Source organism: Panicum virgatum, chromosome 3K (assembly GCF_016808335.1).
Source record: "Panicum virgatum strain AP13 chromosome 3K, P.virgatum_v5, whole genome shotgun sequence".
Taxonomy (NCBI): Eukaryota; Viridiplantae; Streptophyta; class Magnoliopsida; order Poales; family Poaceae; genus Panicum; species Panicum virgatum.
Window position 1 is genome coordinate 1,352,454 of NC_053138.1, and position 27,833 is coordinate 1,380,286.

The 27,833-nt window shown below is 40.2% G+C and overlaps 1 protein-coding gene and 1 pseudogene across 2 annotated transcripts; both read right to left on the reverse strand.

Annotated features, from left to right (window-relative positions):
• Positions 1–443: 443 nt before the first annotated feature.
• On the reverse strand, positions 444–10,008 carry LOC120696631 (protein ZINC INDUCED FACILITATOR-LIKE 1-like). Of its 2 annotated transcripts, none has more exons than XM_039979597.1 (17): positions 9,478–10,008; positions 4,327–4,367; positions 4,078–4,138; positions 3,870–3,972; positions 3,679–3,781; positions 3,552–3,605; positions 3,402–3,464; positions 3,276–3,325; positions 3,119–3,194; positions 2,817–3,020; positions 2,497–2,584; positions 2,072–2,157; positions 1,879–1,986; positions 1,538–1,582; positions 1,361–1,449; positions 960–1,003; positions 444–866 (listed from the first exon to the last, which is right to left on the reverse strand). In XM_039979597.1, exons 1-17 carry the CDS (start codon positions 9,632–9,634, stop codon positions 763–765), a joined length of 1,476 nt encoding a protein of 491 aa, XP_039835531.1. In that variant the 5' UTR covers positions 9,635–10,008; the 3' UTR covers positions 444–762. The 2 variants fall into 2 exon arrangements, with proteins under 2 accessions (XP_039835531.1, XP_039835532.1); XM_039979598.1 differs by lacking the exon at positions 9,478–10,008 and adding an exon at positions 5,147–5,753.
• A 1,760-nt stretch (positions 10,009–11,768) lies between these two features.
• On the reverse strand, positions 11,769–27,704 carry LOC120696639 (annotated as a pseudogene).
• Positions 27,705–27,833: the final 129 nt, after the last annotated feature.

Below are 27,833 nucleotides of genomic sequence, written 5' to 3' on the forward strand. Positions count from 1 at the left end.
AGGGGATCCTCCCTTTGCTGCTCGCCTTCTGCCGCTCTATGGCGCAGCCGGGGCAACCCTCCACCACCGGCGCCGGCAGCAGCAGCGGCGCTTCCTCGCTGCCCATCTCGACGATCGCTTCGATCACCTAGCTAGCTGCAAAGTCACCACCACAGCAGCCAGCAGGCACGCATGCTGCTGCTCAAGCTCTGCTCCTCTATATATGCACCTCGCACGGCAATGCTAAGCCGTTCGATCTTTGATCGACGCATAAGAATGAACTTGTCCGCTCCAGTAAGATTTCAACCTCATTGAGCCACCGAATACGTGGGCATTCATTTTTGCTGACAAAAAAAATGCATGTACTCCGCAGTTTTGCTTCAACTTTTTCGTCAGGATGCCATGTTTTTTACTCGACGCAGAAGGATGAGCCAATCAGCAGAATAAATAAAACTAGACAAGTATTTAGGATAGAAATGTCTACGAATTTCACGTCGAACAAATAATTTCGAGCTCCTGTTCCTCACATTATTTCTACTTTACAGTGCAGCAACTCGGCACAAAATGCCTGCCTAATCAAAAGCAAGCAATCGATTGGCTGCCATTTACCAACTATACATTTCCTCTACTGAATTGCTGCAATTACATACAACACTTGCAGTTACACGCAACAACTACTCAATCTCCCTCTTTCAGGTTCCTCCTTGTGGATGGGCATTATGCCCTCTACCTCTACGGTGCAAGACTCTATTTGAATATCCCTAAGCTTCTACAATTTGAGTTCTAATTTCTATTATATTGCTCAGGCACAGCCAAAAAGGGTTTGAATGTGAGGATGAGTCCAAGCAACTCAATCACATTCAGAAGAAAGAACACCATCTGATCACCTGCACGGGTGGAATTAGAAGAATTAATTATATGCTGCCAAAGAGAAAAAGAAAAGGCATCTGAAATTTCCTCAAAAAGGAAAGTAATTTTACCTGGAAAGAAAAAACCATGCTGCCTTTTCTGTGCCCACGAGAACCTGAATAAATACCCCAGGAAAAATTAGCAGCAGTACATGCTTCGCGTGGAGCAGATACATTTGCAGATAAATTTACAAGCAGTAGCCAGGAGGGCAGTAGTAGATCCAATATACAGTATATATCTCAGCTTTGCTACTTGAAAATTAAATTTAGCAGCACAGTAGAAAAATTCAAAGTAGACTATAGCTCAGCCTTCCTATTATTGAAGCTTCAAGAACATTTCATTTAAATATACTATGAAGGCAACGGTGCATATTGCAAGTTTATTTCAACTTAGAACTAAAAAAATTTCTTCTAAGAAGTTTTTTTTTTATGAAACTTCTTCTAAGAAGGTACAAGGAGCAAATTATACTCACACAATGCCTGCTCCTGCTGGAGCAACTGCCTTGAAAAACGACATTCCTGTCATAGACAATCCATTTGCAGCTCCTCTTTGATCCTGAGGCTGTTAGCAAGTATTGTAATCGGTCAGTTACAGATTAGGAGCAGATCCTTAATAATATAAAAATTGAGCTGAACACATGTGTGCATACCACGGCATTGTTTTGAAGGATGAAAGTGCCTGTAATGATGGTAACCTGATATAGTATGTCATTGAAATGAAATAAATTATAACAAAAAAATAAATAATACGTACAATCTAAATATTCAATAGAAAAAGGGCACAGACTGCTAAGTGGTGGGTAAATATACAAGATTCATATGTTTGATATTGCCAACCATCACTAGGAACTATTTTCTTTTAATTTTTCTTTTCCATTTTCTGAGCAGATTACTGAAGACTTTGTAAATGTATCAAAACTGCTATTCATGTAGTTATTTGGTCCCAAAAGATCAAATAAATGGTCATATAATGGGATGCAGAGATACTCACAGAAAGATTATTCTTTATCACCGATGCAATATTGAGAACGATTGATAATCCAGGTTCTGAAAGGTATGTCATATAAGGGTAGGCAAAGAGGATAGGTATGCACAGGATCTGCAAGATTGAGTAAAATAGTTCATATGTGCAGAAAGAAGAGAAAAAAGACTGCATGAACTAAATAACATAAGCTTTTACTAACTGCTGCAATTCGAGAAGAATTTGTAGGCCCAAGAACTTTATTGATACGAGGGTACAGGAACAGTTGATATACAAGAAGACTGGCACCTGAAATGGAAGAGGTAAAATAATGTAAATGGCGGTACCACAAATAACAAAAAGTTGGTTACAAAATATTGAGAACCACAATCATGCAACCAGATGGAAGAGAGGATTTGCAGATTCTGTACGGCGTGAGTGAAATGATTGAGTAATCTTTTTTTTTTCCACATCCATATTGTTGTTGTTGTTGTATCCATATGACAGGTTCTAATTGGGTACTTACCTTCCATCAAAAAATTTGGTACTTACCATCATCTAATTAATATTTCGTAGTGCATGAACCACTTTAGACTACAATGGGGGTTTTCCAAGTTAATAACACTAACAATAATGAGAAAAATTCACCTGTAACTGCCAGGACTTGACCTACATCCTCGGACGATAAACTGAGTCCACCATACTTCTTGTCACTTTCAGCCCATAGAGAGAACACCTGGAATTAGTTTTGGTTAGTGCTCTATGACATGCTGAAAAGTTCTCTAGAGTATTCAAGGAAAAAAGACTATGTCCTCTAGGTAAAAGCAACTACACATCATACATCTAGATCATTTTCAAATAAGCATGGAAATACAAAAGTTATATATTGGTACTAGGTACGTTCATAACATGCATAGTTTTTCCTAAAATCATAAATAAACATCCCACAAGTGGTAATAAACAAATACCTCTGTGTAAGCCATGTCATGGAAGGAGAAGATGCAATAGATAATTATTGATGACATCAATGGCCAATTCTTGAATAAGCTCTTCTTCTTGGTACCCAAACTTCCACTTTCTTCAACCTTTTCTTTTGGATCAATCAGATGAGCCTCCAAAGCTTCAATGCTCTGGTTTTCATTTTCACTAACTTTATGCTTGTGCAAAGTCTCCTAGAAAATATTTTAAGATGCATTATGGTGAGTACGGAATAATCAAAATTGTGCAATTGGTGGTGAATGTGAAATGAATTCAGAGGAATCTCACATACCGGCATCCATATGCAGCTTATGAGAACAACAACAGCAAAGACTGATGTGCATAAGCATGGTAAGAAATATGGAAACCTGACAAGTTTAGGCCGAAAGTAAGTATTCACTAAAATGATTATTCGAGACTATGTTTTGTGCTATGTTGAAAAGAGATACCTTCCAAAGAACGAGTCAGGTGAAAAGATATTTGGAAAATTTTCTGCAGGCTGCCATAAAGGTAACCAGGTTAGCATTGACAATTAGATATGCTTTAACATTGCTAAATTGCCTCTGATGCTGTACCAGTGCAAGGTAGCCTCCTAGAGCGGGACCAATGATGAGACCTATTCCCCATGCTGTGCTGACCTAAAATTATATGAAGGTGAGTTCCAGTATCAAAATCATTGGAATATGAAATATTAGTAATACATCAGCATGAAATTTGTATCTTACAAGTGATAATGCTAGGGCTTCATGTTCTGGTCGGCAAACTTCAATGGCATAAGCCTGTAAAATTCAAGCAAGATGCTATTGACTGCATCACATTGTAACATAAAAAGGGCTTGCAAATTCACCATACCTTAATTGGTCCAAGTAGACCATTTAAAGCACCCAGCAAAAATCGAGTAGCAATTGCCATCCAATAGTTGACACTTAGCCCAAACAAAGTATTGAACACAACCCTGAGAAATTTATAAGAACTAAGTTTGAGTTTCATTTCCACGCTGAATCACTACTCCTTCATATAAATGGAGGCGAAATGTTACTAACACGGAGAAAATGCCAAACATGACAACTGGTTTCCTCCCAATACGGTCTGCCGCTATTCCCCAAGCTGTTGAAGTCAAGCATCTACCAAACATAAATGAAGCACCTGAAGAAATCCGGAGCATGTAACTGATCAATCACAAATTTTTCACTACTTATGAATACTGAAAAGCTAAGCATAATATGAGGGAGAAATTCATAAAAAACTAACCTACAAAACCGGCATAGAAGCCGATATCTTCTGTTCTTTTAGCAACATTCAAGTCTCTTATCTGTGTAGTACAAGAAACAATATGAACCTTTGTCAGATGAAGCAACTTAACAGATGCATGGTATAGATGAAAAAGAACTATAGGCAGTCAAGGTATCAAAAAACATAATTGACGTACGAGCTACATATTGGTCATATAACACAAAACCCTGAGTAGCCAGAGAAAAGAGTACGAAATTGTGTACATACCATAAAATACAAGAAGGGGAACAATGATGATATTGGTAAAGCTGAAAAGGAGAGAAGAAAATTAGAAACAGTAAATATTAGCAATACAGGAAAAAACCCCAGTTATGTTCTGTAGGTCAAAAAGTGCAGATGCTGACATCTATCATGTTAGTTCAATAATAGAAACTGAGGAACTGCTTAATAAGACTTGAGAAAAGTGGTCGTGCACTCAGAAAAATCAACCTTAAATAAAAAAAGCATAATTGGAGTTGTAATATGATGAACTAAGTCTCATAAGTATAAAAGTTTTAACTCTTATGTCCTATATATGCCGCCTAATTGGAGTGATGTTGCAACTTCTCACAAATAAAAATCCAACGGGAGGTGCATGGTATCTCTGTCAGTACATCTTCAGAAAGTGAGGGAGGTGTTATATAGTAGAGGTAGGGAGACACCGCAATGACTGCAAGTGCAAAACAACCTAAAATTATGAAGAAAATCAGCAGTACCTACATCGCTACAGCAGGAAAAGTTTTGTCAAGGATTGAACTTTAGCTGCTATGACACAGTAGCAGAGAATTATATGGTATCCACATTTTCCCCGTACAGTAATCCCCCAATGAATAAAAGTTGTAGTTAGCATACTGGACCATAGACCTACCAACAACAAGCACAAAGATTTTCTGTCCTGCCAACCTCAAGTTATGACCTGCTATAGCATATTCTGCTAGTTGTAACATGTGGTCATTCAAATTATCCAAAGTTACGAGCTCAAGAGAAAAGTCACCCGACAGGAGGAGGAGCTGGAAAAGAGGGCGGTGTAAGGAAGAGAAGTGTGTACCGGCCGTGAGAGAAACCATCCAGACATAGAGGAACTCCTTGTACGGCATTCCCCTGAGGAGGTCCTTCCTCCGGTCGTAAGCGCAGCCGGGGCACCCCGGGTGGTAGTGGTACTCCTCCTTGAGCAACGGCCAAGTGCCCTCCTCCCCCATCGCCGGCCGGCCGGGCAGCGAGTTCCTTGCTCGCCCCCCTCAATGCTCAGAACAGCAATTGGATGGAGGCCCGAAGGCAGAGATGGGAGCAGGGGGCGCGCAATCAATGCCTCCTCCTCTCCTCTTGGCCAGGAGAATCGAATCAAGGAAGGCAAAAACCAATCCTTCCAGCGGTGGCAGATGGCCAATAAAATCGGCCGGTCCCGTCGGCCACGGGAATCGCCAAAGATGCTTCCTTTCGCTCTGCCCTAATGGTGGGGGCAATTATTGGCCAATGCGAGGGGCGTGTTGCAATGTTTGAGGCGTCCGCGGGCCAACAGGACGAGGAAGACGAAGGCAACACGACCTCGTCGTCAGTCCACATCGGGGGTGGCGCCAAACGGAATGGGATCCAATCCAATCACGGCATTGGCGGCGGCGCATCGCAATGCGTTGCATCTCGAGTTCTCGACCTTCACGGGTACACGGAAGAGTGTGGGAGGTGGATGGCTGCAGCCTCTCGAGTCTCGGAGAAGAAAGGTTCGCGGCAGAGGGAGTCGGCGTCTTTTTTATTTTTATATTTTTCAAAAATATTTTTTATAAAAATATATTTTTAATTTCACAATTTACAGTTTTATACCCTACCGCCCGGCAGGGGTGCGGCAGGGGGCCTGCCGCCCAGCAGGAGGGCGGCAGGGACTTATATGTAAATAAAAAAATTATTTGCGCGGAGGTCTTTGGCGGGAGTCTGCCGCCCCCCTGCCGGGCGGCAGGGGGCGGGCGGCAGGCTCCCCCACACTGTATAAAGCTTCTCTCCCCTCTCCCCCCTCATTTGCTTCCCACGACATCCAGAGAGCGGGAGGGAGAGAGGAGGGGTGTGGGAGGGAGTTGTAACGGCGAAGTCCTGCCGGATTTTGGATCCTAACCGCAGGTAATAAATATTTCTCAACTTTCTCGATCTAATTTTTTTTGCAGTGGTTCAGCGCGTGAAACTTAACGTGCTGCGTCCACGTCCACCAGCGGAGTTTATTCCTGTTGACCCACGATGGGTGCCCAGGTGATATGTCGTCGGATTATGGTTCTAAGAATACGTTTGTTTCGTATACGTTTCGTACATAATGTACTTACCTTTGATCGTTCTATTTTTCAGGATGAGTGAGGCTGGTCTTCTTACTATATGTCGTCTTGCTGAGAGTGGTTCAGTAAAGCTGGACAGGTCCCTACTGACGGCTCTGGTTGATAGATGGAGGCCTGAGACAAACACTTTCCACCTCCCTTGTGGGGAGATGACACTGACCCTACAGGACGTTGCGATGCTGCTGGGTCTTCCTATCAGTGGGGATGCCGTAGGGCCTCGCGTCGTCCCGCCTACGTGGTTGGACGATCTAGAAGAGCGTTTTGCACCGATCAGGATATCTTCGGTTTGCTTTCAGGACCAGGCCTTTTGGATGACAACTACAAGCGTTGGTGTACGACGTTTACATTGATGCTCACTGCCCGGACAGAGTCAGGAGACAGTTCGGTCAAAGGCAGTTGTATCTTGTGCCGTCAGCATTGGATCGGGTCGAACGCCATGACCATAGGTAATAATTCATATACTACTTCAGTGACTATGCATTGTATAGTTAACTAATCATATTTGACTAAATTGTTTTCAATATTTAGTTTATCGAGGACTGGGCAACTCTTCTCCAACATGTGGGTGACAAGGGTGCAGCCTTGGGTCGATGGCTGGGACCAGGCAGAGGAGAACGTGGCGCTTGCGACCCCTGCACACACGGAGGCTTCGTACAGGGCGTACCTGAGCTGGTACCAGCCTCAGACTCGTTGCCGCTTGATATAGGGATGAGGCATTAGCTGGGGCGGTGAGTCAAAGTTATCATCGCTTTTCAAATACTTTGGATTACAGTGTTAATGTCTTTTTTTTTTCTTACTTGCAGTTTGAAATGTGCAGGTTGATGGACGTAGATGCCATGGGCGAATTTGATGAGGATTCGAGCGGGATCTATGATGGATAGGAATGAAAAAGAGTCGGCCTGGACCCGAGTTTCACAAAGAGCCCATTCCATGCTTGAAGCCTTTGATAGCCGGACATCGTACGATGACTCGTACGGTTCGTCTCAAGCCTCGACCTCGTTTCCTTGTGGTCCCACACAGCAGCAGTCTTCCCAAGCACTTTATTGGTCTCAACAGCATTATCCAGGTACGTGAGGATACTTACTAACTTCCTACTTTGAAGCCAACAATTAATTCTCAGTCCATACATGTGATGCACACCCACCTTATCAACCTCACGGAGGGACTCAGTTTAGTACCATGTCACCAACTGCAGGGATGTTATTTCAACAAACACAGGCACCACCACGACCTTTCGGTAAACATATAGTTCATATTTTAATTTCAATTAATTGTGGTATGAAGTCTAATTCCTTTTGTATTTATATATAGGATCACAACAGTTATATGATGCGGGACCTTCTTCGTATTACCCTACGGCGACAGCAGAAGGAACGCAAGGTAAATACCTAATCCGTAGCCCGAATTTGTCATGTTCTTCTTATTTCTATGAATATTTTAAATAATTTCTCAACTTTAACCGGAACGCACCACCAGCTTCATGATATGGGTCCTTCTTCGTATCCACCACCAACAGGTACGTGTGATGAATATGTACCCAAATATATGACTTATAAGACGATGATTAATATATTTTAATTGCTACTGTATAGGGCCCACACAGGATACCTTTGAGGCGAACTTCGAAGATTGGAGTCGGTTATTTTTTACACCTAACCAGCAGGCCGATCCTACCTTCCAGACACCTGTGGCCACCGGACGTCCAGGTAGAGACGTAGAGCCTCCAGAGCAACACACCTACTCTACAGACCACGTAAACGCTCAGCGTAAAAGAGGTCGACATGGCCGGGGTGACCGGGGTGGTTAGGAGGTACTTCTAGCTGTTTTTGTATTTTTATTATTGACATGTCGTCATGTTATACTTATTTCGTTCTCATGCATCACCTATTTCGTTCTCATTTGCACATGTGTATGAATTGCTAATTTATACTTTTCATATTCATGTACTTTACTAATAATTTTTATTTGTATCCAAAATATCTAAAACCACATCTAATAGCCCACTGCTGCAATTTTGCGGGGAGGGGGAGCCTGCCGCCCAGTGGAGTGGCGGCAGGGGGCCTGCCGGGCGGCAGGTTCCCGCCAAGGGCCTCCGCGCAAATAATTTTTTTTATTTATATATAAGTCCCTGCTGTCCTTCTGCTGGGCGGCAGGCCCCCTGCCGGGCGGTAGAGTTATAAAACTGTAAATTGTGAAATTGAAAATATATTTCTGTAAAAAATATTTTTAAAAATATAAAAATAAAAAAGACGCAAGGAGTCGCGTAAACCGGGCCGCCAGACCAAATGGATCGGATGGGAAACAGGCCCAAAGCCCAGCCTGCTAACACGGTTGAGCAAGCCTATTCATTAATTTCTTCTATCAACCTGATTCTTCTATGGGCTAGGCCTATATAATTAAATAGGATTCTGGACCCATTTCATGTTGAACCTGATTTTCTATTTTTCCCTGTCTTCTTCATCAACAGCAGCGCCTCTCCATATTCTTTTTTTTTGGAAAAAGCCCAATTTTCATCCTCGAACTATCGCAAAAATTCGATTTTTAACCTTCAACTACAAAACCACCTTCAAAACCACTCCAAGGGCCAAATTTGCCCGGTTTTGATAGTTGGATGATCTATGTTGTCTGGTTTTGTAGTTGAAGGTTGAAAATCAGACTTTTGCGATAGTTGGAGGTTGTAAACCGGACTTTTTCCTTTTTTTTAAGCATGCGTGCGTCTTTTGTCAAAAAGAAAAGAGAAGGAATAATGCAGTGGTGACAGCATGCAGCATATTATTGATCGAGATGGCAACTCCACATCATCATCATCAGCTAAAGAAAAACACAATATTATATTAATAAGATGGGGTGTACATGAAGGCTAGCTAATCAAGCACATCCACACGTATGATGCATGATTTGGCGCGTAGGTTGGAATTGGAATGAACGAGCAACACCCAGAATCGATACGTGCTAGCAGCCGTAACAGCAGCTTATTATTAGTACTAGTAGGAGTAATTGGCAACTTATATTATTAGGAAGCAGGCGATAATTAATTTCGATATGATGGATCGGAGGATGGTACCTGTGCAGAGGGTGACGATCCAGACGTAGATGAAGCTGCCGTAGGGGATGCCCGGGTTGGCCGCCTTCCTCCTGTCCACGGCGCACCCGGGGCACCCGGCGGTCTGCGGCTGCTTCTCCTCCAGCAACGGCGCCGACGACTGCCCCTCCTCCTCCATTATTGTACGTTGCCTCTTGGTTAGTTGGAAGATCTCGATTCGCTAGCTGTCTTCGATTCTCTTGTCCTAGCTCCCTCCTGGCGCGCGATCCATCGGCTGTTCTACTCCGATCCCTATCTATATATGACTAATATGATGAATGTATTCCAACGAATGGCTGACAAGGGCGACTATATATGTAGGAGTTGATTGGACCTCTGTCTGATGATCTCTGCACAATTGCACATGCATATTGATCGAACACGCCCGGCCCTTCCTCCTTCTTCTTCTTCTTCTTGCCGCGACCCCTACCTACCACAGAAGAGATGGAATCAATGACCACGTGCTGTTTTTTGGTGGCTAGCTGCTTCCGTGGTGGTCAAGCTGCTATCAGTACCCTAAGCTGATTCGATTCATCTACTAGTACTACTCCTCTGTTGGATTTTTTGGTGGTCAAAAACGCCGAAATTCCAGAAAATAAGAAAACGGAAAAAAGAGGATAAGAACGCTGTTAGATCCCGTTCTGTGCTTGATCGGAGGCGCAACCATACACGTGGTTGCGGCCCCAGGTCGTCCAGCGCCATAATAAATAGTGGGGCCCAGCCTTTGAAAAGTCAGTCTAATTGAGTCCAAATTCTAGGCGCCCCACTACAACTGTCCGATCAGTGGCGGCGCTGGAGCCTCCTGAAGGCCGTCGCCAATCCGCAGCCGCCGTCCCTGGACAGTGCCGGTGGCCACCCGAAGGGAGGCGGTACCCACAACAAACTCCTTCTACTACGTCGGGTACAACTACGGGAACGACTACAGCCCCTACGTCGCTCTCATCCCCAACCATAATGGCTGGAACATCTGCTACGTCTGCGATGCCACTTCTTTCCGGTCTAGATATACAACTTGTCATTTCTTTTGGGTTGCGCTCATGTTGATTAGGTGTTATATCATGAAAATGTTAAGTACTAAGTCATTTTTTTTCTACACTCTCCGGTCTCCAGCTCGAGTCGTGTCATGTCCAAAAGCAAGCAATAGGAAAGCCAAACCGAATTGCCGGCCAATTGCTACTTGTCCGCCGCGCAAACTTAATTAAATGCCAGTAAGGCGTGGCATCAGCTCATGCGTCAGGGATATCAGTTTGTTGCTCCTCATCCTTTTTGTTTCTTTCTCCCCAATAATTGAACGCGAGTCATCCCACATGAGGAGGAAAAGTTGAAAACCAACTTGCATGCTTCTAGCTGCTGCTTCTTGTTTTTTTTTTCCAGGAAGAACTTGCTTCCGTGCTTCTGCTTATATATCTCTGGCACTAGTTCGTGCACTATTCATATCAACAGAAAGGAAAGAACCAAGCTCGCCTCCAACAAATTCAGATGCTCAGGTGCATTCACTAATTTGATTCGCGAAATAAGAATGATCAGAGCGATATAGACGTCTAGCTTTGTCGTGTTTTTATGTAAACATAGTATATATGTAACAAGGCCAAGGAGCGTTGCTGATGATCCTTAGCAGATTCTCGTACTTCTCCATATTTCATTGGTCAATACATGCTCATCAACCTCTCACACACACACACACACACACACACACACACACACACACACACACACACACACACACACACACACACACACGAGCGTTTGATTAAGCTGCGTCTCTAGTAAGCAAATGATGAATGGAGAGGATGATGGGCATGTTGGCGAGTTTATTGGGGAAGTGATTCAACATCTCCCAATAAGCCTAATAAGAGTGGTGAGTGGTATGGAGATATCCCCCGGTTAAGGACTGCTAAAGATGCTCTTACTCTACATCCAAACCACCACATACTCTGTGTAAATAGCCGACGAGGCTTAATGCAAAAGAAAATCCGTTGCAGTATATATGCTCATCTTCATACAGTAGAATATCCATTTCGGAATCAATTGGATTTCTTCTTTGATCACTTCGATCACCATGTTCCCCTTAATATATTTTATTAGTACAGACAAAGCATGTTGCTTAAAAACAACTTTCTTGTATCTATATAATACAAATAATTCAATAGCAATGAATCTTATGGTAATTGCTAAAATCCATGATATCACCCTTTTACGGAGCAGTCTCTACATTTGTTTTAATTTGTTTGCGTATCATTTTATCAAAGGCTTGATCCAAGCATCTCTTAAGCTTAATATTTAAATTAGGTCACAATATGATTTCTGAACCAGTAAAAAGTTGTTACGATGTTTTCATATATAAACATGGTGCGTTGATAAGCATCCAAGATTACATACAACACATAAATAAGCTAGTGGAAACCAAAGAAGGTCACCAGATATTTATTTCTAATACTACTAGCAGGGTTATTGCAAGCTTTCAAAATGACATCTGTATAGATGATTGTAGACATGAGATGTCATAATAAAACAGGACACAACTTTTCAATGGCATGAACCAGAAGAAGATTCCTTTGTCATGGCTAGAAAGGGCTTGAACGTGCATATAAATTCCACAAATATGACCATGGCTAAAAGGAAGAACAATATTTGGTCACCTACAAAACCAAGTAATGCAATAAAAAGGTCAAATAGATACAAAAAGCTCATAATTGATAGATTAGGGTAAGTTATTAGTCTTCCATTTATATTGTAAGGGGATGGGTGAAATGTGGACAACATTAGGCATATATAGGCATGTAATTTGGAACAAAGTAAACTCTTTTTTTTAAAGAATGGGAAGGTAGTAGACATCACATATGTGAGTTTCTTAACGCATTAAAATATCAAATACATTACTTGCCATGGTGGAGAATCAAGATATGGTTCCTAGTAGAAAGGGCTATCCAACAATCCCCTATGCACACAATACTATCCTACTGGAGTTCTTTAATCCGACTAAATTAAACAACATAAGGTATTTATTAATTAGGATATGTTGATAGTTATTGAGACTCAAGTAACTATTTACCTCACGGTACACGATTTGTTGGAGACGACCACAGTTGGGTGCCGGTTCAGATATACTATGCCTAAATCACAATAAAAACATATATTGGTGGTGGAAATCCTTCCCTCCCAAGACTGGGGTGTGGGTTCAGACCTCAATTGGCCTCCCTTTCATGTTTCTTTTGTTTCTAGTATACTAATGCAGGAAAACCACCCGATTCAAGAGTTAAACTGCAATTTTTGACTAGTTTTCCATGGTTCCTTTGCTAGCCATATTCTACTGACAAAAACCTAGAGAAGCTATGTTGGTTCATGGTTATTTTGGTTCGGTCCAATCCAAATAACTCTTGATAGATCTTATGATGATTTATTAGATGCCAAAAGCATGTAAAACAATCTGATCTTAATAATTCTTTACACATTTACCTGGAATAAAGAAAGCATGTTGGTGTTTTTGTGCCCATGAGAACCTACATTGATAGAGTAAGGTGATATGTCAACAAGATATGATTGAAGCATAGCATGTGTGGTAGTAATATATACAGTCAGTTTAAGAAACATTTCTCAATTAATAAATACCATGTATTTACTAGATAATAAAGTTCTTTTTGTTAGCAAGTGTATTCAGCTCACCTTAACATAAAAATACGAGCATGATGTTTTACATAAATTTACTCATTTATTATATCTATAGAACCATATATACTAATATCTTAGTATTAGCTTCCTATATAGCACTAAATAATGGGAAAAAGATGTTATATGGAAAAAATATGAGCATGCCAACTATTCCTACACAATTGAAAAAGCTATAAGATTCTGATTATTTTTTACAAAATAGTATTTTGAAAGGATCATAAATTAAATTGTTAAAATAATAAATTGGAAGATTTCTTCTAAGATTCCTAATAGAATTCAAGATTTTATTCTTGGCAAACTTTAGCAACTAAACTTTTACTTACATGATACCAGCTCCCGCTGGAGCAAATGTCTTAGAAAAGGACATCAAAGTAGTTGCTATTCCATTTGCAGTTGCTCTTTGATCTTGAGGCTGTAAGTTAAACAAGATCTATAAAGTTTACTTAGGAAAGTAGGTTTAATGAAAATAGATTGTAAATGCACATACCACAGAGCTATTCTGAAGAATGAAGGAGCATGTTACAATTGTAGCCTAATAAATAGAAGGATAATGTTAATATGGTACTGAAGAATATATACTTAATAATAACATTCAATTAGACTCAATTGTTTCCTATAAATGTAAAAAAGACATCTACAATTTTTTATGCTAGTGCGTTACGTATAAGATACTTTTTGTAAATAAGCTATTTTTATTGTAGAAAACTTTAGATCCCTAGTCATGGACTACCTTATTTAATTTTGATCTTGGACTACAATAAATAACTCTTCTATTTTAATTGGAGTTTTATCTTGGTCTATATGAAGAAAATAACCAAATGGAAATATTGGAATATTAATAAATGCTTTAGGTGCCCATACATTGAACTTAAAGTCCCAAGGGTACTTACGACACAATTGTTTTTCAGCAGTGATGCAATATTCATTGTGCAATATAACCATGGTTTTGACAAATTCGCCATAGGTGGATAAGTAAGAAGAAGCATCATAGATAGAATCTGCAACGTTGATTGTCACATTTTAAAAATAAAGTATTGAAACTAACATTTAAAAATAATGATAACTTGTACTCACAGCCGCAACACGAGAAGTATTGATCAATCCAAGAACTTTTATCATACAAGGATAAACAAAAGTTTGATACAAAAGTACACCAGAACCTGCAAAATAATAGATTAAATCATGTTATAATTATTATGACAAATTGTAGAAGAATGAGGTTAAAGAAAGGTTTCAAATCAAAATAAATTAATTTTCAATTAATTTTCTTTTATATATTGTAGTGAGGTCATGTCAAAAGTTCTTGAACTAATGTCATGATCTGATTTTATCCTAAATCTTGCATTACACAAAAAATTTCCATATTAGTAGCATACACAACATATGTAGAATATTTGTGAGTTCAATGTTTTGTGCACATATGAAAATCCATACTAAGCTCATGTCTCTTTCACCATCAAATAAGATATCTAGCAAGGTTTGTTAAAAGCCACATATCTTGAATAGGGAACCAATGTCACACCTCGATCATAGACCATAAGAATAACAATACAATTGATAAATTGGTTTGGCGGACTAGGAAGTTGATACCTGTCACCAAAAGTACATTACCAACATCTTCAGTTGAGAAGCCTAGTCCTCCATATTTTTTGTTGTTTTCCGCCCATAAAGGAAATATCTAATTCGCAATTTGATATATCAAAAGTTGACTTAGATATAGAGGCTAATACTCTAGAAAAATAGATAAATTTATCATCAAAGAAACAAAAATAGATTGAGCTTTGGATAATCTATTTTCCCCTAAGCATAGAAAGTTGTGAGAAAAGAGAAATTATCAAGTGCAACCATGATGACAAAAAAACTAATATTATGCATTATGTCAGATTAACCATCTTAACAAGTAAGGATTAGTATTCCATAAATAAAATTGTAGATACCTTAATTTTTAAGTTGCACTAAATGCTAGAATATAGCAATTTCAATCTAAAATATGTGTACTTAATATTTTCTCTAAATTACAATATATACAATATTCTACAAAACTCTTTTTTTAGTCATTTAGTAGTATACAATAAAGAAATTTTAAATTTAGTGGTCATATAGGGAATTAATGCTTTCAAAGAAACCAAAAATGATATAAAACTGTTTATGTTTATCAAATTTTGATTTAGACGGAGTGGAATAAAATAATATTTTGTTAATACAAATAATTAGTAGATAGTATGACAACATGATAGGATTTTATTCGTACAATTTCTAATTGATAGGAAGGGTAGAAATGTTATTCATATATATTATTTTGATTAGTCAATCATCAATACTTAATTAATAGAAAAGAAAATGAACAATAATTTAAATATTACAATATACCTCTGAATAAGCCATATCATCAAAGCAGGTAATACAAAAGAGAATAATAGATGACATCAATGGCCAATTTTTGAATAAGCTCCAAGTTGAAGTATTGTGTTTCTTAACAAAATCTTCAGAATTAGATAAATGTGCCATTAGTAAATCAGTTGCTTGATCTTCTCTTTTTCAAGTCTGTGCATATGCAATGTCTCCTGAAAAATTTATGCAACTCACTTTCTATAAAAAAATTCAGCCTAGCAAGAATATATCATTCAAAAATTCATCATCAATGAATGAGAAGATATACTTATTGGACATAAGTAGCTGATAATATTATGGGATGACACATTCTTCTTATGATTTTGTTTTATTTATGCTTTGCTACTACTACACATTATGGTTAATATGTTATAGATAAATTGTTCTTAGACATGGAACTTCCTTAATTTCTTTCTAAGAACTTATTCAATTTCTATGTGAATGATTCAGACCATCAACCATCTTAACATTCACCACTGTAAATCTACAACATATGAAAGCTAAATTTGTCTATAACAATCAAGATAGGTCCACGTATTTATACAACCTTGAACTTGTTCCAAACTTCATATCAAAAGTATTAACCTAGCATGCATGGATGCCACATCTCGTACTACACTTGCAGCATCAATTTTCTTTTCACATGCAGTATAGCGCCCGCAGCAGCATTGTTTTTTTCACGATTGCTATAGTAGTGCCCATCTATCCAACATGGGTAAAATAGACTATTCCCACCATACCCTACTATTACAGGAGCTGGAACTGCATTATCAGCCAAATAGGTTCGTCAGCTGCACGTTTTTTCTGAAGCCAAGAGGTAGAGTTGTTCCATGCTGGAGTTGGTGGAGCGGAGATAGATTTCATGGAGCATAGTGCTTCCAAAAAGGCCCAAAGTGTTATAATATGGCCCAAGCTATAGAAACTCTATTATCAGGGACTATATAATCTCATCGCGCTAATGCCTATGCAACTTAGGCCAAAACTATACTATGAATTTGGATCATCAAAATTTCTATAAGCCATATAAGAAATAGATACATTAATTACTCACCAAATAATAATATTTGGTTCTTATTCAAAATAAAACTTTTATTGTAAACTACAATATCTTCATCAATAAATAGTATGAGTAACACTATATAAATTGCATGTACCGGAAGCCATATGCAACTTATGAGAATAAGAAAGTATAAGACGGACATACATAAACTTGGTAAGAAATATGGGAACCTATTGAAAATAGTAAGAAAAAAGTTAGTAAATTTGGGAGATGATTTTAATTAAGATACTATTAGGTGCACATATGCATATACAATACCTTCCAAAGAATGAGTTCATAGGAAATAACTTTGGATATTTCTCTGTTGGCTATCAAATGAAAGAAAATTACATCAGTAACATTAAAATATTAATAGGAAAGATAACAAAACCAAAACTTTAATAAATACCTGTGCAAGATATCCCCCAATGGCTGGTCCAATAATAAGAGCTACTGCCCATGATGTGCTAACCTAGTCAATAGTCATGCAAAAATAAGTATTTATATCTTATAACAATTCAAACTATTGTGTCCAAGAATTGAGAAACCACATAGTGATAAGTTCTACAGTAATACAAGTGATAGTCCAACAGCATGATGCTCAGGTCGACATACTTCAACGGCATAAGCCTGTAAGGATCAATTGCCAAATTAATGACAGTAGTGGACTTGAATAATTCACAACTTTAGATTACTTAATCATCATACTCTTATTGTGCCAAGTGAACCATGTAAGAAACCAAGGAAAAATCGGGTAGCTATTGCCATCCAGTAGTGCATGCTGAGTCCAAATAGGGTGTTGAACACGAGCCTGAATTACGAACAAAAAAGAATGAAAAGGCAAATAAACTACAAGTCCCATTGGTTGCTTAATTCAGTATGATTTGATATGGAACCTACTTACATTGAGAAAATCGTAATCACAATAACTGGCTTCCGACCAATGTGATCCGCTAAAATTCCCCAAATTATTGAAGTCAAAGTTCTACCCAACATATATGCAACACCTAGAAAAGTTAAAAAATTGTAGTAATAAATTTTTCTAATATAAATATTTTGGAAATAAAAGTTTTAATTGGTTGAAAAGTTCTTACCTACGAATCCAGCATAGAATCCAATATCTTCTACTCTTTTTGCAATGTGCAAATCCCTTATCTATTGTTATGAAGCATATCACACAATAGTTTAGCACCATGTATTTAAAAAAAATCTATAATAAACCCAAACGGTATGGAACTACTAACATCCAGTCATATGATGATAGAAAATTAGATAACTAGCTAGTAGCATGGTATTGTTGGAAATGTTAGCCTTATGGGATTAGATCATCATACCATGAAATATAAGTATGGAAATAATGACGATAGTGGCATACCTAAAATAAAGAGCACAAGAAGTTAGAGATGCCCTTGTATACAAAAATAAAATGTATATATAATTATATAAATAAAACAAGAGTGTCCACAACATGCATAGGAATACAAAAATGATTGGTAGAAGAAACAAGAACAACCATAAAGATTAAAATGTCATCTATCATTGCTCGTCATCAAATATATTGCAATTAGAAAAATGGTATCCTATTTATTACTTTGTTGCATTGTGGGCTGAGTTTGGTGATTATGGAAAAGCATCATCCCTGTTTATGGTACCCAAGCTTTGATGGCTATAAACATAAATTTATTATTGACCAACATTTACAACCCCTCAAATTGGCAACTGCTCTGGAATAACCCTATGCAGAAACTATTTAATGTTTATAAGACCTATCAACTTTTTTTGTATATTTTTGGACTATACAACAATCTCTAATAAATTGACATCAAATAATTTTAACAATATATTTATTATTTATAAAATATAAACAAAGCTACCTTGGTATTATATTAAGGGAGTTCCTTTCCTCGTTTGCTTCACTTGAGAATCAGAGTAGCATATCAGGAAGTAGAAGATAAAGAAGAAAAACCCTTATTTATGTTGAAAGTTAAAGTATTGTCTTGTTTGCCATTGAAAAACTTTTTCAATATTATTTAACTTTCTCTGAAATTTTATCACCTGCACACCAATCCAATCTACACACATCGATGGGGGCATATGAGTCAAGACTTTTTTGTGTGATGTCCATACTATCCTTAAGCAATCGGACTTCTTAAGAAGGTAATGACGTCTTCTTTCCCTGTCTTGCCGCCCGAACTCCTTTGCCCCAAACGTTGCCTCTCCAACTCTAGATTGAGAAATAACAAGCCTCCCCAAATGTATGAGCTCTGCACCTTCCCACAGGTGTTGCCTCTCCTCTGCTCCTCTCGGCCCCATCCTTGTTCTCCACTGGCGTGAGCAGCATAGCCGGAGGCATCACCAGTCACGAGTGGAGCTGTGAGCAGCACAACTGTGGTAGAGCAAGGCACTGTGATCCGGACGTGAGTGTCGCTGGTGGGTGTGAGCAATGTGTTGCCACATTGGACCAAGGAACCAAGCGAGAAATGCAACACAATAGACGCACGGCGTGAAGGTACCATATAGTGGTAAGAGGCCAATTTTTTATGCATCCAAATATACACTAGTGGCACGTAATGGATATAAGTTTCAGTTGGTGGCTAATAAGAAAATAAAGGTTTTTCAGTAGCAAGGAGGGATAGAGTCCGGAATGAAGTTATTCGGGATAGGGTCGGGGTGGCACCAATTGAGGAGAAACTTACCCAGCATCGGCTGAGATGGTTTGGACATGTCCAACGAAGGCCTCCTGAGGCGCCGGTGCGTAATGGGGTTCTTGAGCGGGTCGATAATGTACAGAGGGGTAGAGGTAGACCTAAACTGACGTGGGATGAGTCGGTTAAGAGAGACCTTAAGGATTGGAATATTTGTAAAGAGATAGCTTTGGATAGGAGCGCTTGGAGACTAGCTATCAATGTGCCTGAACCTTGAACTTATTTCTTTCGGGTTTCATCTCTAGCCTACCCCAACTTGCTTGGGAAAAAAGGCTACGTTGTTGTTGTTGTTGTTGTTGTTGTTCAGTAGCAAATAAGGACGCACTCTAACTTCTCACAGAAATTAAACATAGATAAAAATGATGAACCTAATCTAGCTACTGATGCTGCTGAGTAGATGGCAAAATTCTAGGACCTTTTCAGTCCTCCAAGTAATAACCTTCTTCTTTCCTTAACCATTGTCTATCTAACCCTCGACTGAGAGATAGCAAGTCTCCCCAAATGGGTGGTGTCAGTGTTTTTTTACCACCGCCTAGTGATTCTCATGGTTTAGGTATGGATGGTATGCAAGAAGACATAAGGATTATACTGGTTCGGGCCAAATACCCTATGTCCAGTTCGCTGCAGCTCGCGTATCTTGCATTAGTTTGCAGTATGGGTGTACAAACGGTTGAGAGAGAGACGGGTGCCTCACGTCTCTACTGTGGTGTGCGTGAGTGTTCTTGCTCATAGTCCTCCACCCGGGGGGGGGGGGAGGTTTGAGCACCCGAGCTGTCTCTATGTGGAGCTAGGGAGTCCTGTGTTGTTGTCCGGTTGGAGCCGTTGTACTGTGAGCTTCTGGAGAGTCATTCCTCGCGGGGGCCTATCCTCTCCCTTTTACATGACAGGAGAGAGGACAAAATACAATAGAGAGAGAGAGGAGAGTCTTGTGTCTTGCGCAAGGGTGGATCCTCCTTCGTGTTGCTGGATCTGGGGGACCCGCTTCCCCGTTGATGCTCCGTCCTTTAGTCGTCGTGGGCTCCTCCGGGCCCACCATTGCCGTCCTCCTCCTCTGCGGCCGGTTCTGTCTTGTTGCATTGTCTATGAAGCAGAGAACATGGAGATGCCTCCATAGAGGTGCGGCATACCCCTACCCTGTGACCTACACCGTCATAAGCCATGACAGGGGTGCGTTTCACTATTTGTTGTGTTAGAGCGTGTCTTGTCGTCTGTCCGCCCACACCATTATCGGTCTTCGTGTGGCGTGGGCCGTTGTGGGCCCTCTCGTTAGTCGGGCGAACTCCCAGCGCTAGGTCAAAGGTCGGACGAGGTAGAGCCCTACACATTGGTCGGGTGAGGCAGAGCACTCCTACGTGGGTCAGGCGAGGCAGAGCCCCTCCACAGAGGTCGGACCAGGCCGTTTAGCGCGGTTGTCCTTTAGCTTAACCGAGTTGCTTAACTGCTAATCATCATCTCTGGGTATCCCTAATATTAATTGTGACGGGTGGGCACTAGGATGCACCTTCCCACATATACTTCGACTCCTCTCCTATCTGCCCTATCCTTGTTCTCCACTTGTGTCAGCTACGCGGTTGGAGATGGTGCCACGGTCTCGAGTGGAGCTAGGAGCAGCGTGGTTGTGGTATCGTGCAATCAGGTTGTGAGTGTGACAGGTGGGGCCGAGTGAGGTGCTGTGTCATTGGATCGAGGAAGTGAGCGAGAAGCTATGCACCGTGAGCGGTACCCGTACCATACTACAGCAAGAGGCCAATTCGTTATGCATCCGAATAGAGACTTCTGTGGCACTTAGGTGATGTAATTTCCAACCGAAGGAACAAAAAGCTTTTGATGGAAAATAAAGGTGACTTCTGATGGTAAATAAGAAATTTCCTCAAGAAAAAGATGAAACACTTAAGCTTGCAACTGATGCTGCGGAGCAGATGTCAAAATTATGAGACCTTTCCAGACCTTACGGTATTAACTATTATAAGTAAATGATGGGTTTTCATGAGAACCAGTATTAAGTAAATTCTTATGTTCTTGTAAACGACATTTGCGCTAGACTGATAAATGATGAGTACTGGCAAAGCTCAAATCCAGGCTAGAGTTGTTCAACAAACCAAACGGACCCATAATCACCAAATGAGAAAGGTTGAGCTGGAGCCGGAACCAGGCTCTGAATGCAGAGTAGAAGGAGCACTTACAGGTGACAAGGTTGATGACCCAAATATGGAAGAATAGGTCGTACGGGATCCCCGGGTTCTCCGCCTTCCTGCGGTCCATGGCGCAGCCGGGGCAGCCATCGAAGTACACCTCGGTCTTCTTCTCCAGCAATGGCACCGCTGCCTTTCCCTCGCCGCCGGCCATACCTTCGTCTGTCTTTCTTAGCTTGTGCAACTGCTGGTTCAGTACCTTCTGAGATCGATTGGGATGGGAAACCAAAAGTCAGAAGGAAGAATTATATATATTTGCTAGATCATGCAGGACGTGATCATGTGCTGAATGGAATTAATTAATAATGTCTGCTTGGTGAGGCTGACTCAGTTACTCTAAGTGAGAGTCTCCGCTAATCCTTCTATAAGCACGCACGCTGAAATTAAATAATAATAAGTATGTAGGGAAATCGAAGACTTTAAGATGGAGTAGACTTTTTCTGTCCTAAACTATCCGTAAACGCCCGGGATCCCGCACTGCACCGTACCTTTGTATGGAATTAGCCCGGGGAGTCGGGGACTTAACATATTATGCAACTATAACCTCACATCTTATTCAGAACTCAAGCTTCTGTCTTCACAATATGCGTGATGTGGCTTCTTAATGGTCGCACACGTCTTTATTATCAATTCGCTATCTGAGCTGATCAAGCTAGAGTTGGGTGTTGCTGCACGCCAAAGATGCAACCCCCCCCCCCCCCACCCCCACCCAGACAAAAGTCTCTCCAAAACCCAGTCCTCGCTATATCCAACTCACCACCCTGCCCCCTCCGCTAACTTTGTTTGCCGAGCGGACGCGGCTCGCCATTCCCTCCCGCAGTCCCTGGCGCCCTCCCACGCAGCTTCCGGAGCTCGCAGAGAAGGGAGGGAAGGTCGCCGACGCGGCGGAGGGGAGCTGGAGAGAGGACGCGTGGCGGTGGAGAGGGGGCAATTCGGCGGCGGAGAGGGCTCGTGATGGCAAAGACAGGAGGGACGGCCACCGGCAGATGGCTTGGCCGGCGTCGGGACACCGTTGGGGGTAGGAGGAGAGGAGGTGTGTGTGTGTAGAAAGGAAGAAGATAAGAGAGGAGTATGACACGTGGGGCCCAATGACCCTGTGGCATATGGAGTCTGTTAGAAAGCTTAACAGTTTGGGAAGCTTTTTATTTTGTACTTAGCTCTCAATCTCTAAATTTAGCTAATGCTATTGCTAGTCTCTTAGAGATGCTCTTAATCTCATTGGAAGTGTCATGGGCTTTGAATTTCGTGCTACATCAGCAAATTTGCACTTGAATAGTTGTGGGTTTAACTGTTCATGGATGATCCGCAATCCGCAACTATTCATATGCAAATTTCTCTCTATCTTTTTTTGTTTCTTCTTGCACAAGTTTTTGTTCAACCTCAAACTTTGAATGATGGTAGATACTTATGTGCTCTATCCATTCATATTTTTGGATAAACTTTTTATGCAAAAATTTAGGTGTAATTACATTTTGTAACACGGTAACACCTAAAGGCCCGGTAACACCAGATACGTTCGCCTAATTATACCATATCATAACCTAGATTCTCGGATCTTTGTGATATACTCTAATACCAATAATTAATATCAACTTTCCATGGCAACGCCCAACAAACGTAGAAACAATAATAATTCCTTTGTGAAAATGTTGTGACACACAATTATAGTGATACAAATATAAGCACTCAATTATGCCACCATTTGTTGTTGATTATAACCCAGCCATCGTCTAGTAAACACTCTTGACCCACCATCCGAATGACCCACTGTTTTTGTAACTAATACTAATCCCTTCCACGTTGTTGTTCTGATATGGCCATAAAGGGTTTGAATGTAAGGATAAGGCCAAGAAACTCGATGACATTCAGCAGAAGGAACACCATCTGATCACCTGTATATAATGAGAAGATACATTACACAAGAATAAAATATTCCATGGCCTCTAGTAATTTTTTAAAAAAGGTCTAGTAGTTAAAAACACTACTAAAGAAACAGTTTTTAGGGATGGGTAAAAACGTATTTTTAGGAAATGGGCACAAAATCTGCCCCTAGTTTTCGCTGCTACATATACATTTTATAGGGATGGGTAACTGGCCCGCCTCTAAAACCTCATTTCTAGGGCCAGGTCATGCCCTCAACCGACCCGCCCCGCCCCTACAGATTGAATAAAAAAATAAAAAAAAATCAAAACGGCAGCAGCCCGCTACTGCACCGCGCTGCTACCGCGCACTGACGTTGCCGAGCCTCGTCGCCGCGTCGCGCCGCCAACGCCGCTCCCATGCCGCGCCACCGTGCCGCTCCCGCGCTGAGCACTCACGCCGCCGTCGCGGCCCCGTGCTCGTAGCCGCCGCCGCGCGTTGCTCCCGTGCCGGGCGCTGGCGCCGGCGCTTGTAGCCGCCACCGCACACCGTGACCGCATGCTTCATTGTCATCGGGCGCTCGCGCCGCCGCCGCGCGCTCATGCCGCCACCAGAGAGAGAGAGTAGTGTGAAGATACGTGGGACACGGAATAGATAAGGAATAAGAGGGGGGCGGAGAGATGATGGGGAGAGTTGGACGGTTGATCTTGGGTCACTTGATTCAGCCAATAGTTTGTAGTCCTGCCCATCAAGTGGATCCATAGCTCTATTTCACCTGCTCCTAAAAATGATATTTTTTAGGAGCGGGTCACTCCCTCACCCGTATCTATTTTTTTTTTAAAATTATAAAATTTTGTTTAAATGAAAACATATCCAAAAAAATAAAATTTTGACCATAAGCCTATCGTGACATGTAGAAATTTAAAATAATATCAAATCTATATTTCAACGTATGTATTGATTAAGAGTGTGAAATCATAATTTATAACTCACTTATTTTGTGCTTTCTACACTCAAAATCATTATATACACTGAAATATACTTTTGATTTTTTTTCTTGTTCTATAGATTAAAATAGGTATATGGTAAAAATTTCACTTTTTTATGTGTTTTGCTATTTTTCTCGACTTAAATGAATTTTTGAAAGAAGTTGAAAAATTATTTGTAGGGGCGGGTGAGGCCCCCACTCGCCCCTACAATGGATTTCCTAATTTATTCACCTGCCCCTACGATGGATTTCCTAATTTACTCTAAAAATCGATTTAGTTTGAAGAAAATATCCGGATACTCTGTATACATCCGGATTCTCCGGACGGATATCCGACTGAATACCCGGGTACTCCAGCTATACGTCTGGATACTTCAGACATATGTTTGGACATCCGTTCGAATACCTGGATACTCTGGGTATATGTCTGGATACTCTGTAGTATCCTACTAACTCGCCCCTACAAATGCATTTTTAGGGGCGGGCGACGCCTTCACCTGCCCTTACAAATAATTTTATTTTTTTAGAAAATTTTTGTATTTCAAAAAAATAGGAAACAAATAATAAAAAGTGAAATTTTTTAGCATAAGCATCTTGTGATCTATAGAACTAGAAAAAAATATTAAAACCATATTTCAGCGTATATGATGGTTAAGAGTGTGAAATCATAATATATAAGTCGCTCACTCCAATATCTTATACAACTTAAGGCTTAGTTTGTGGTTTACACACTCATTATCACTATATACTCAAGGCTTAGAGGCGGGTCGGTTGCTACAGTGACCGAGCACCATTTGTAGGAACGGGTAAAATTTTGGTCCGTTTCTAAAAAAAAGTCGAGGCATTTCTACAAATCCATTTTTGTAGTTGCGAAAAGTTCAAAAATTAAAAATAGGAAACATGTCTTGGCCTTATATGCCCAAGATTTATAAATTTCCAGTTTGGATGCAACAAAAATGAGAAAATTTGATTTATATAGCTTTACTAATTTCCATTGTTTCGATTAATAACCTAATTAGGAAATGATTAGGTCCACCAGTCAAAAATAGAGGCAATGCATATCCGAATGAAACAAACAAAAAATGTGTAGGCAAAGATACATAAAACCTTAATAGCAGATTAATCCTTTCCAAAAAAGAATAACATATGAATATAGGGTGGTATTTGTCAAATAGATAAAAATTGACCTGGAAAGAAGAAAGCATGATGGCGTTTTTGTGCCCAAGAAAACCTGCAGTTGTAAATGATTAGCAAGTCTTGAGGAACCCCATAATGCTTAGAACGAACTTTGGTGCAATAGTTTTTAGTTACATGGAAGTAGTAGTGATTAACTACTATAAATTCAACTTAGAATACACATGACACACACTGATCTCTATGCAGAAATTTGAAACTTCAGCCACATTTATAATATAGTAGTAAAATTAGAAATTTGAATTGTAAGTTTATTTTAACTCAAAGCTCATGATGTCTCACACAATGCTTGCCCCTGCAGGAGCGACTGATTTGAATAAGGACATTGCAGCTCCTCTTTGGTCTTGATGCTGTTAATAATTCCATGTTCATCAATGAATTGTAGACTTGCAGGAGACATTTCATAAAATGGTGTTTAAATTAGCTGATTTAATTGGGACATACCACAGCATTATTTTGGAGGATGAAACTGCTTGTAATGATTGTAATCTGACACAGTATCATCAATTAAAATATTAACATGAAGTGTATACAAGTCTTAAGTGGCCTCAAGTTCATATGGGAACAGTAAGTCCATTATAAAGCTACCACTCATGGTAACAGCAGATATATGGAGAGAATTTGTTCTAAACATCAAGGTAATTGGAAAAGAAAATACTCACACCAAGGTTATTTTTTAGCACTGATGCAATATTCAAAATGATCGATAGTCCAATTCCTGACAGATATGTCATATAGGGATAGGCAAATAGAATAGGTATACACAAAATCTGCAAGATCAGGGAACCACTTAGATATTTAGCTAGATTAGAAAGCATATCAGCAGTTAAACATTAGTTTTTACTCACAGCTGCAATTCGAGAAGAATTGAGAGGTCCGAGAATCTTATTAATATGAGGATATACAAAGAGTTGATATACAAGAAGACTGATACCTGGAAATGCAAGAGGGAAAAATACTGCCATTTTTCAATATTGATATAACAAATAAATAGAAAAATTCAAGTGTAAATAATATTTAGAAGAAAAATACAGTTAGATTAAGGCAAGGCCTTGAATACTCTGTCTAGCTTCTGAGGTAAAAGTTAACAATTCATTTCCACTTTGTCATTGATCATGACCAGATACAATCATTAAAATTTATAGTAGCAGTGATTTTAAAATGCTTCTTGGAAATATAGTTAAGTGTGACAGAATGGTCAGTGCATACACTGCACTAGCAACAACGCTGGTGACAATACCAAAAGAGGTCTTACCTGTAACTGAAAGCACTTGACCTACATCCTCAGATGATAAACTAAGGCCACCATACTTCTTGTCACTTTCAGCCCATAAAGAGAACACCTGGTGTTGATTTCAAATGCATTAGTACATACTCAAGTACTGATAAAACCTTAAGCTTGCTTATCATAGGTAGTGTAGTATTAACATAGTAGATTTATCACTGGATACCATAATTTGAGTTTTCGGATTGCTACAAGTATTTGAGGTAATATATTGTGTTGTGACATGTAGCAGTTGCATATTAGGACATATATTCTCTATTACCTGAAAATTGTTTCCTACTTAGATCGCTCATTTCTTATATTGCAAGTAATATATATTGTGTTCCATTTTGTGTTGAAAACATCATATTTCATGTCTGCCAAAATGTAGTAGATTCAAAAGTCAATTAATTCTAGAACCATCACAGAACTAGCTATTTATATCCAAATAGATAGTAACAATCCAATAATAATTGTACTATTAAGAGGACATTATATTCTCAGTCCATCCCTATCTCTATCAGGTAAGTTTATAGGTTGTATCAAAATTGTATACTAATTATAATATACATCTTGGACATGCATGTTTGGTGACTGCATAATTAGGCATCATATTTGAGTACTCCAAAACAATAAGAAATTGGAGATAGTTGATAGAATGTATAGCTGTGTGCATATACTTGAGGCCCATATTGGGCGTGTAGGCTCATATTGGGCGGCCCATGTCGGGCATGTACACCTTCTTGTATTGCAAGCCACATTGGCTATATAATGAGAGGTCACCCCCCCCCATAGGGCGTGCGGTGTTTCCCTGTTCCCTCTATCTTTCTACATGGTATCAAGAGCAGGCAACGATCGGCCTTCCGCTTCCGCTCCCCCCTACGCTAGGGTTCCCCCCTTACGCCCCACCTCTCTGCCCTAGGGCGTCGCCTCCTGGCGCCGCATCTCTCCCTTCTCTGTGCCCTACCCTAGGGCGCAGCCCTCCCCTCCCTGCGCGCCCTACCCTAGGGTGCCGCTCCTTCCCTCGCGCCGCGAT

Bases quoted from the DNA above. Each gene is read 5' to 3' on its own strand.
- LOC120696631 (XM_039979597.1), bottom strand. From the start codon at position 9,634: ATGGAGGAGGAGGGGCAGTCGTCGGCGCCGTTGCTGGAGGAGAAGCAG. The intron at 1,583-1,878 runs GTGAGTATCTCT...ATACTATATCAG, and splicing joins TGATAAAGAATAATCTTTCT to GTTACCATCATTACAGGCAC. The intron at 1,004-1,360 runs GTGAGTATAATT...GTATTTATTCAG, and splicing joins CCAGCAGGAGCAGGCATTGT to GTTCTCGTGGGCACAGAAAA.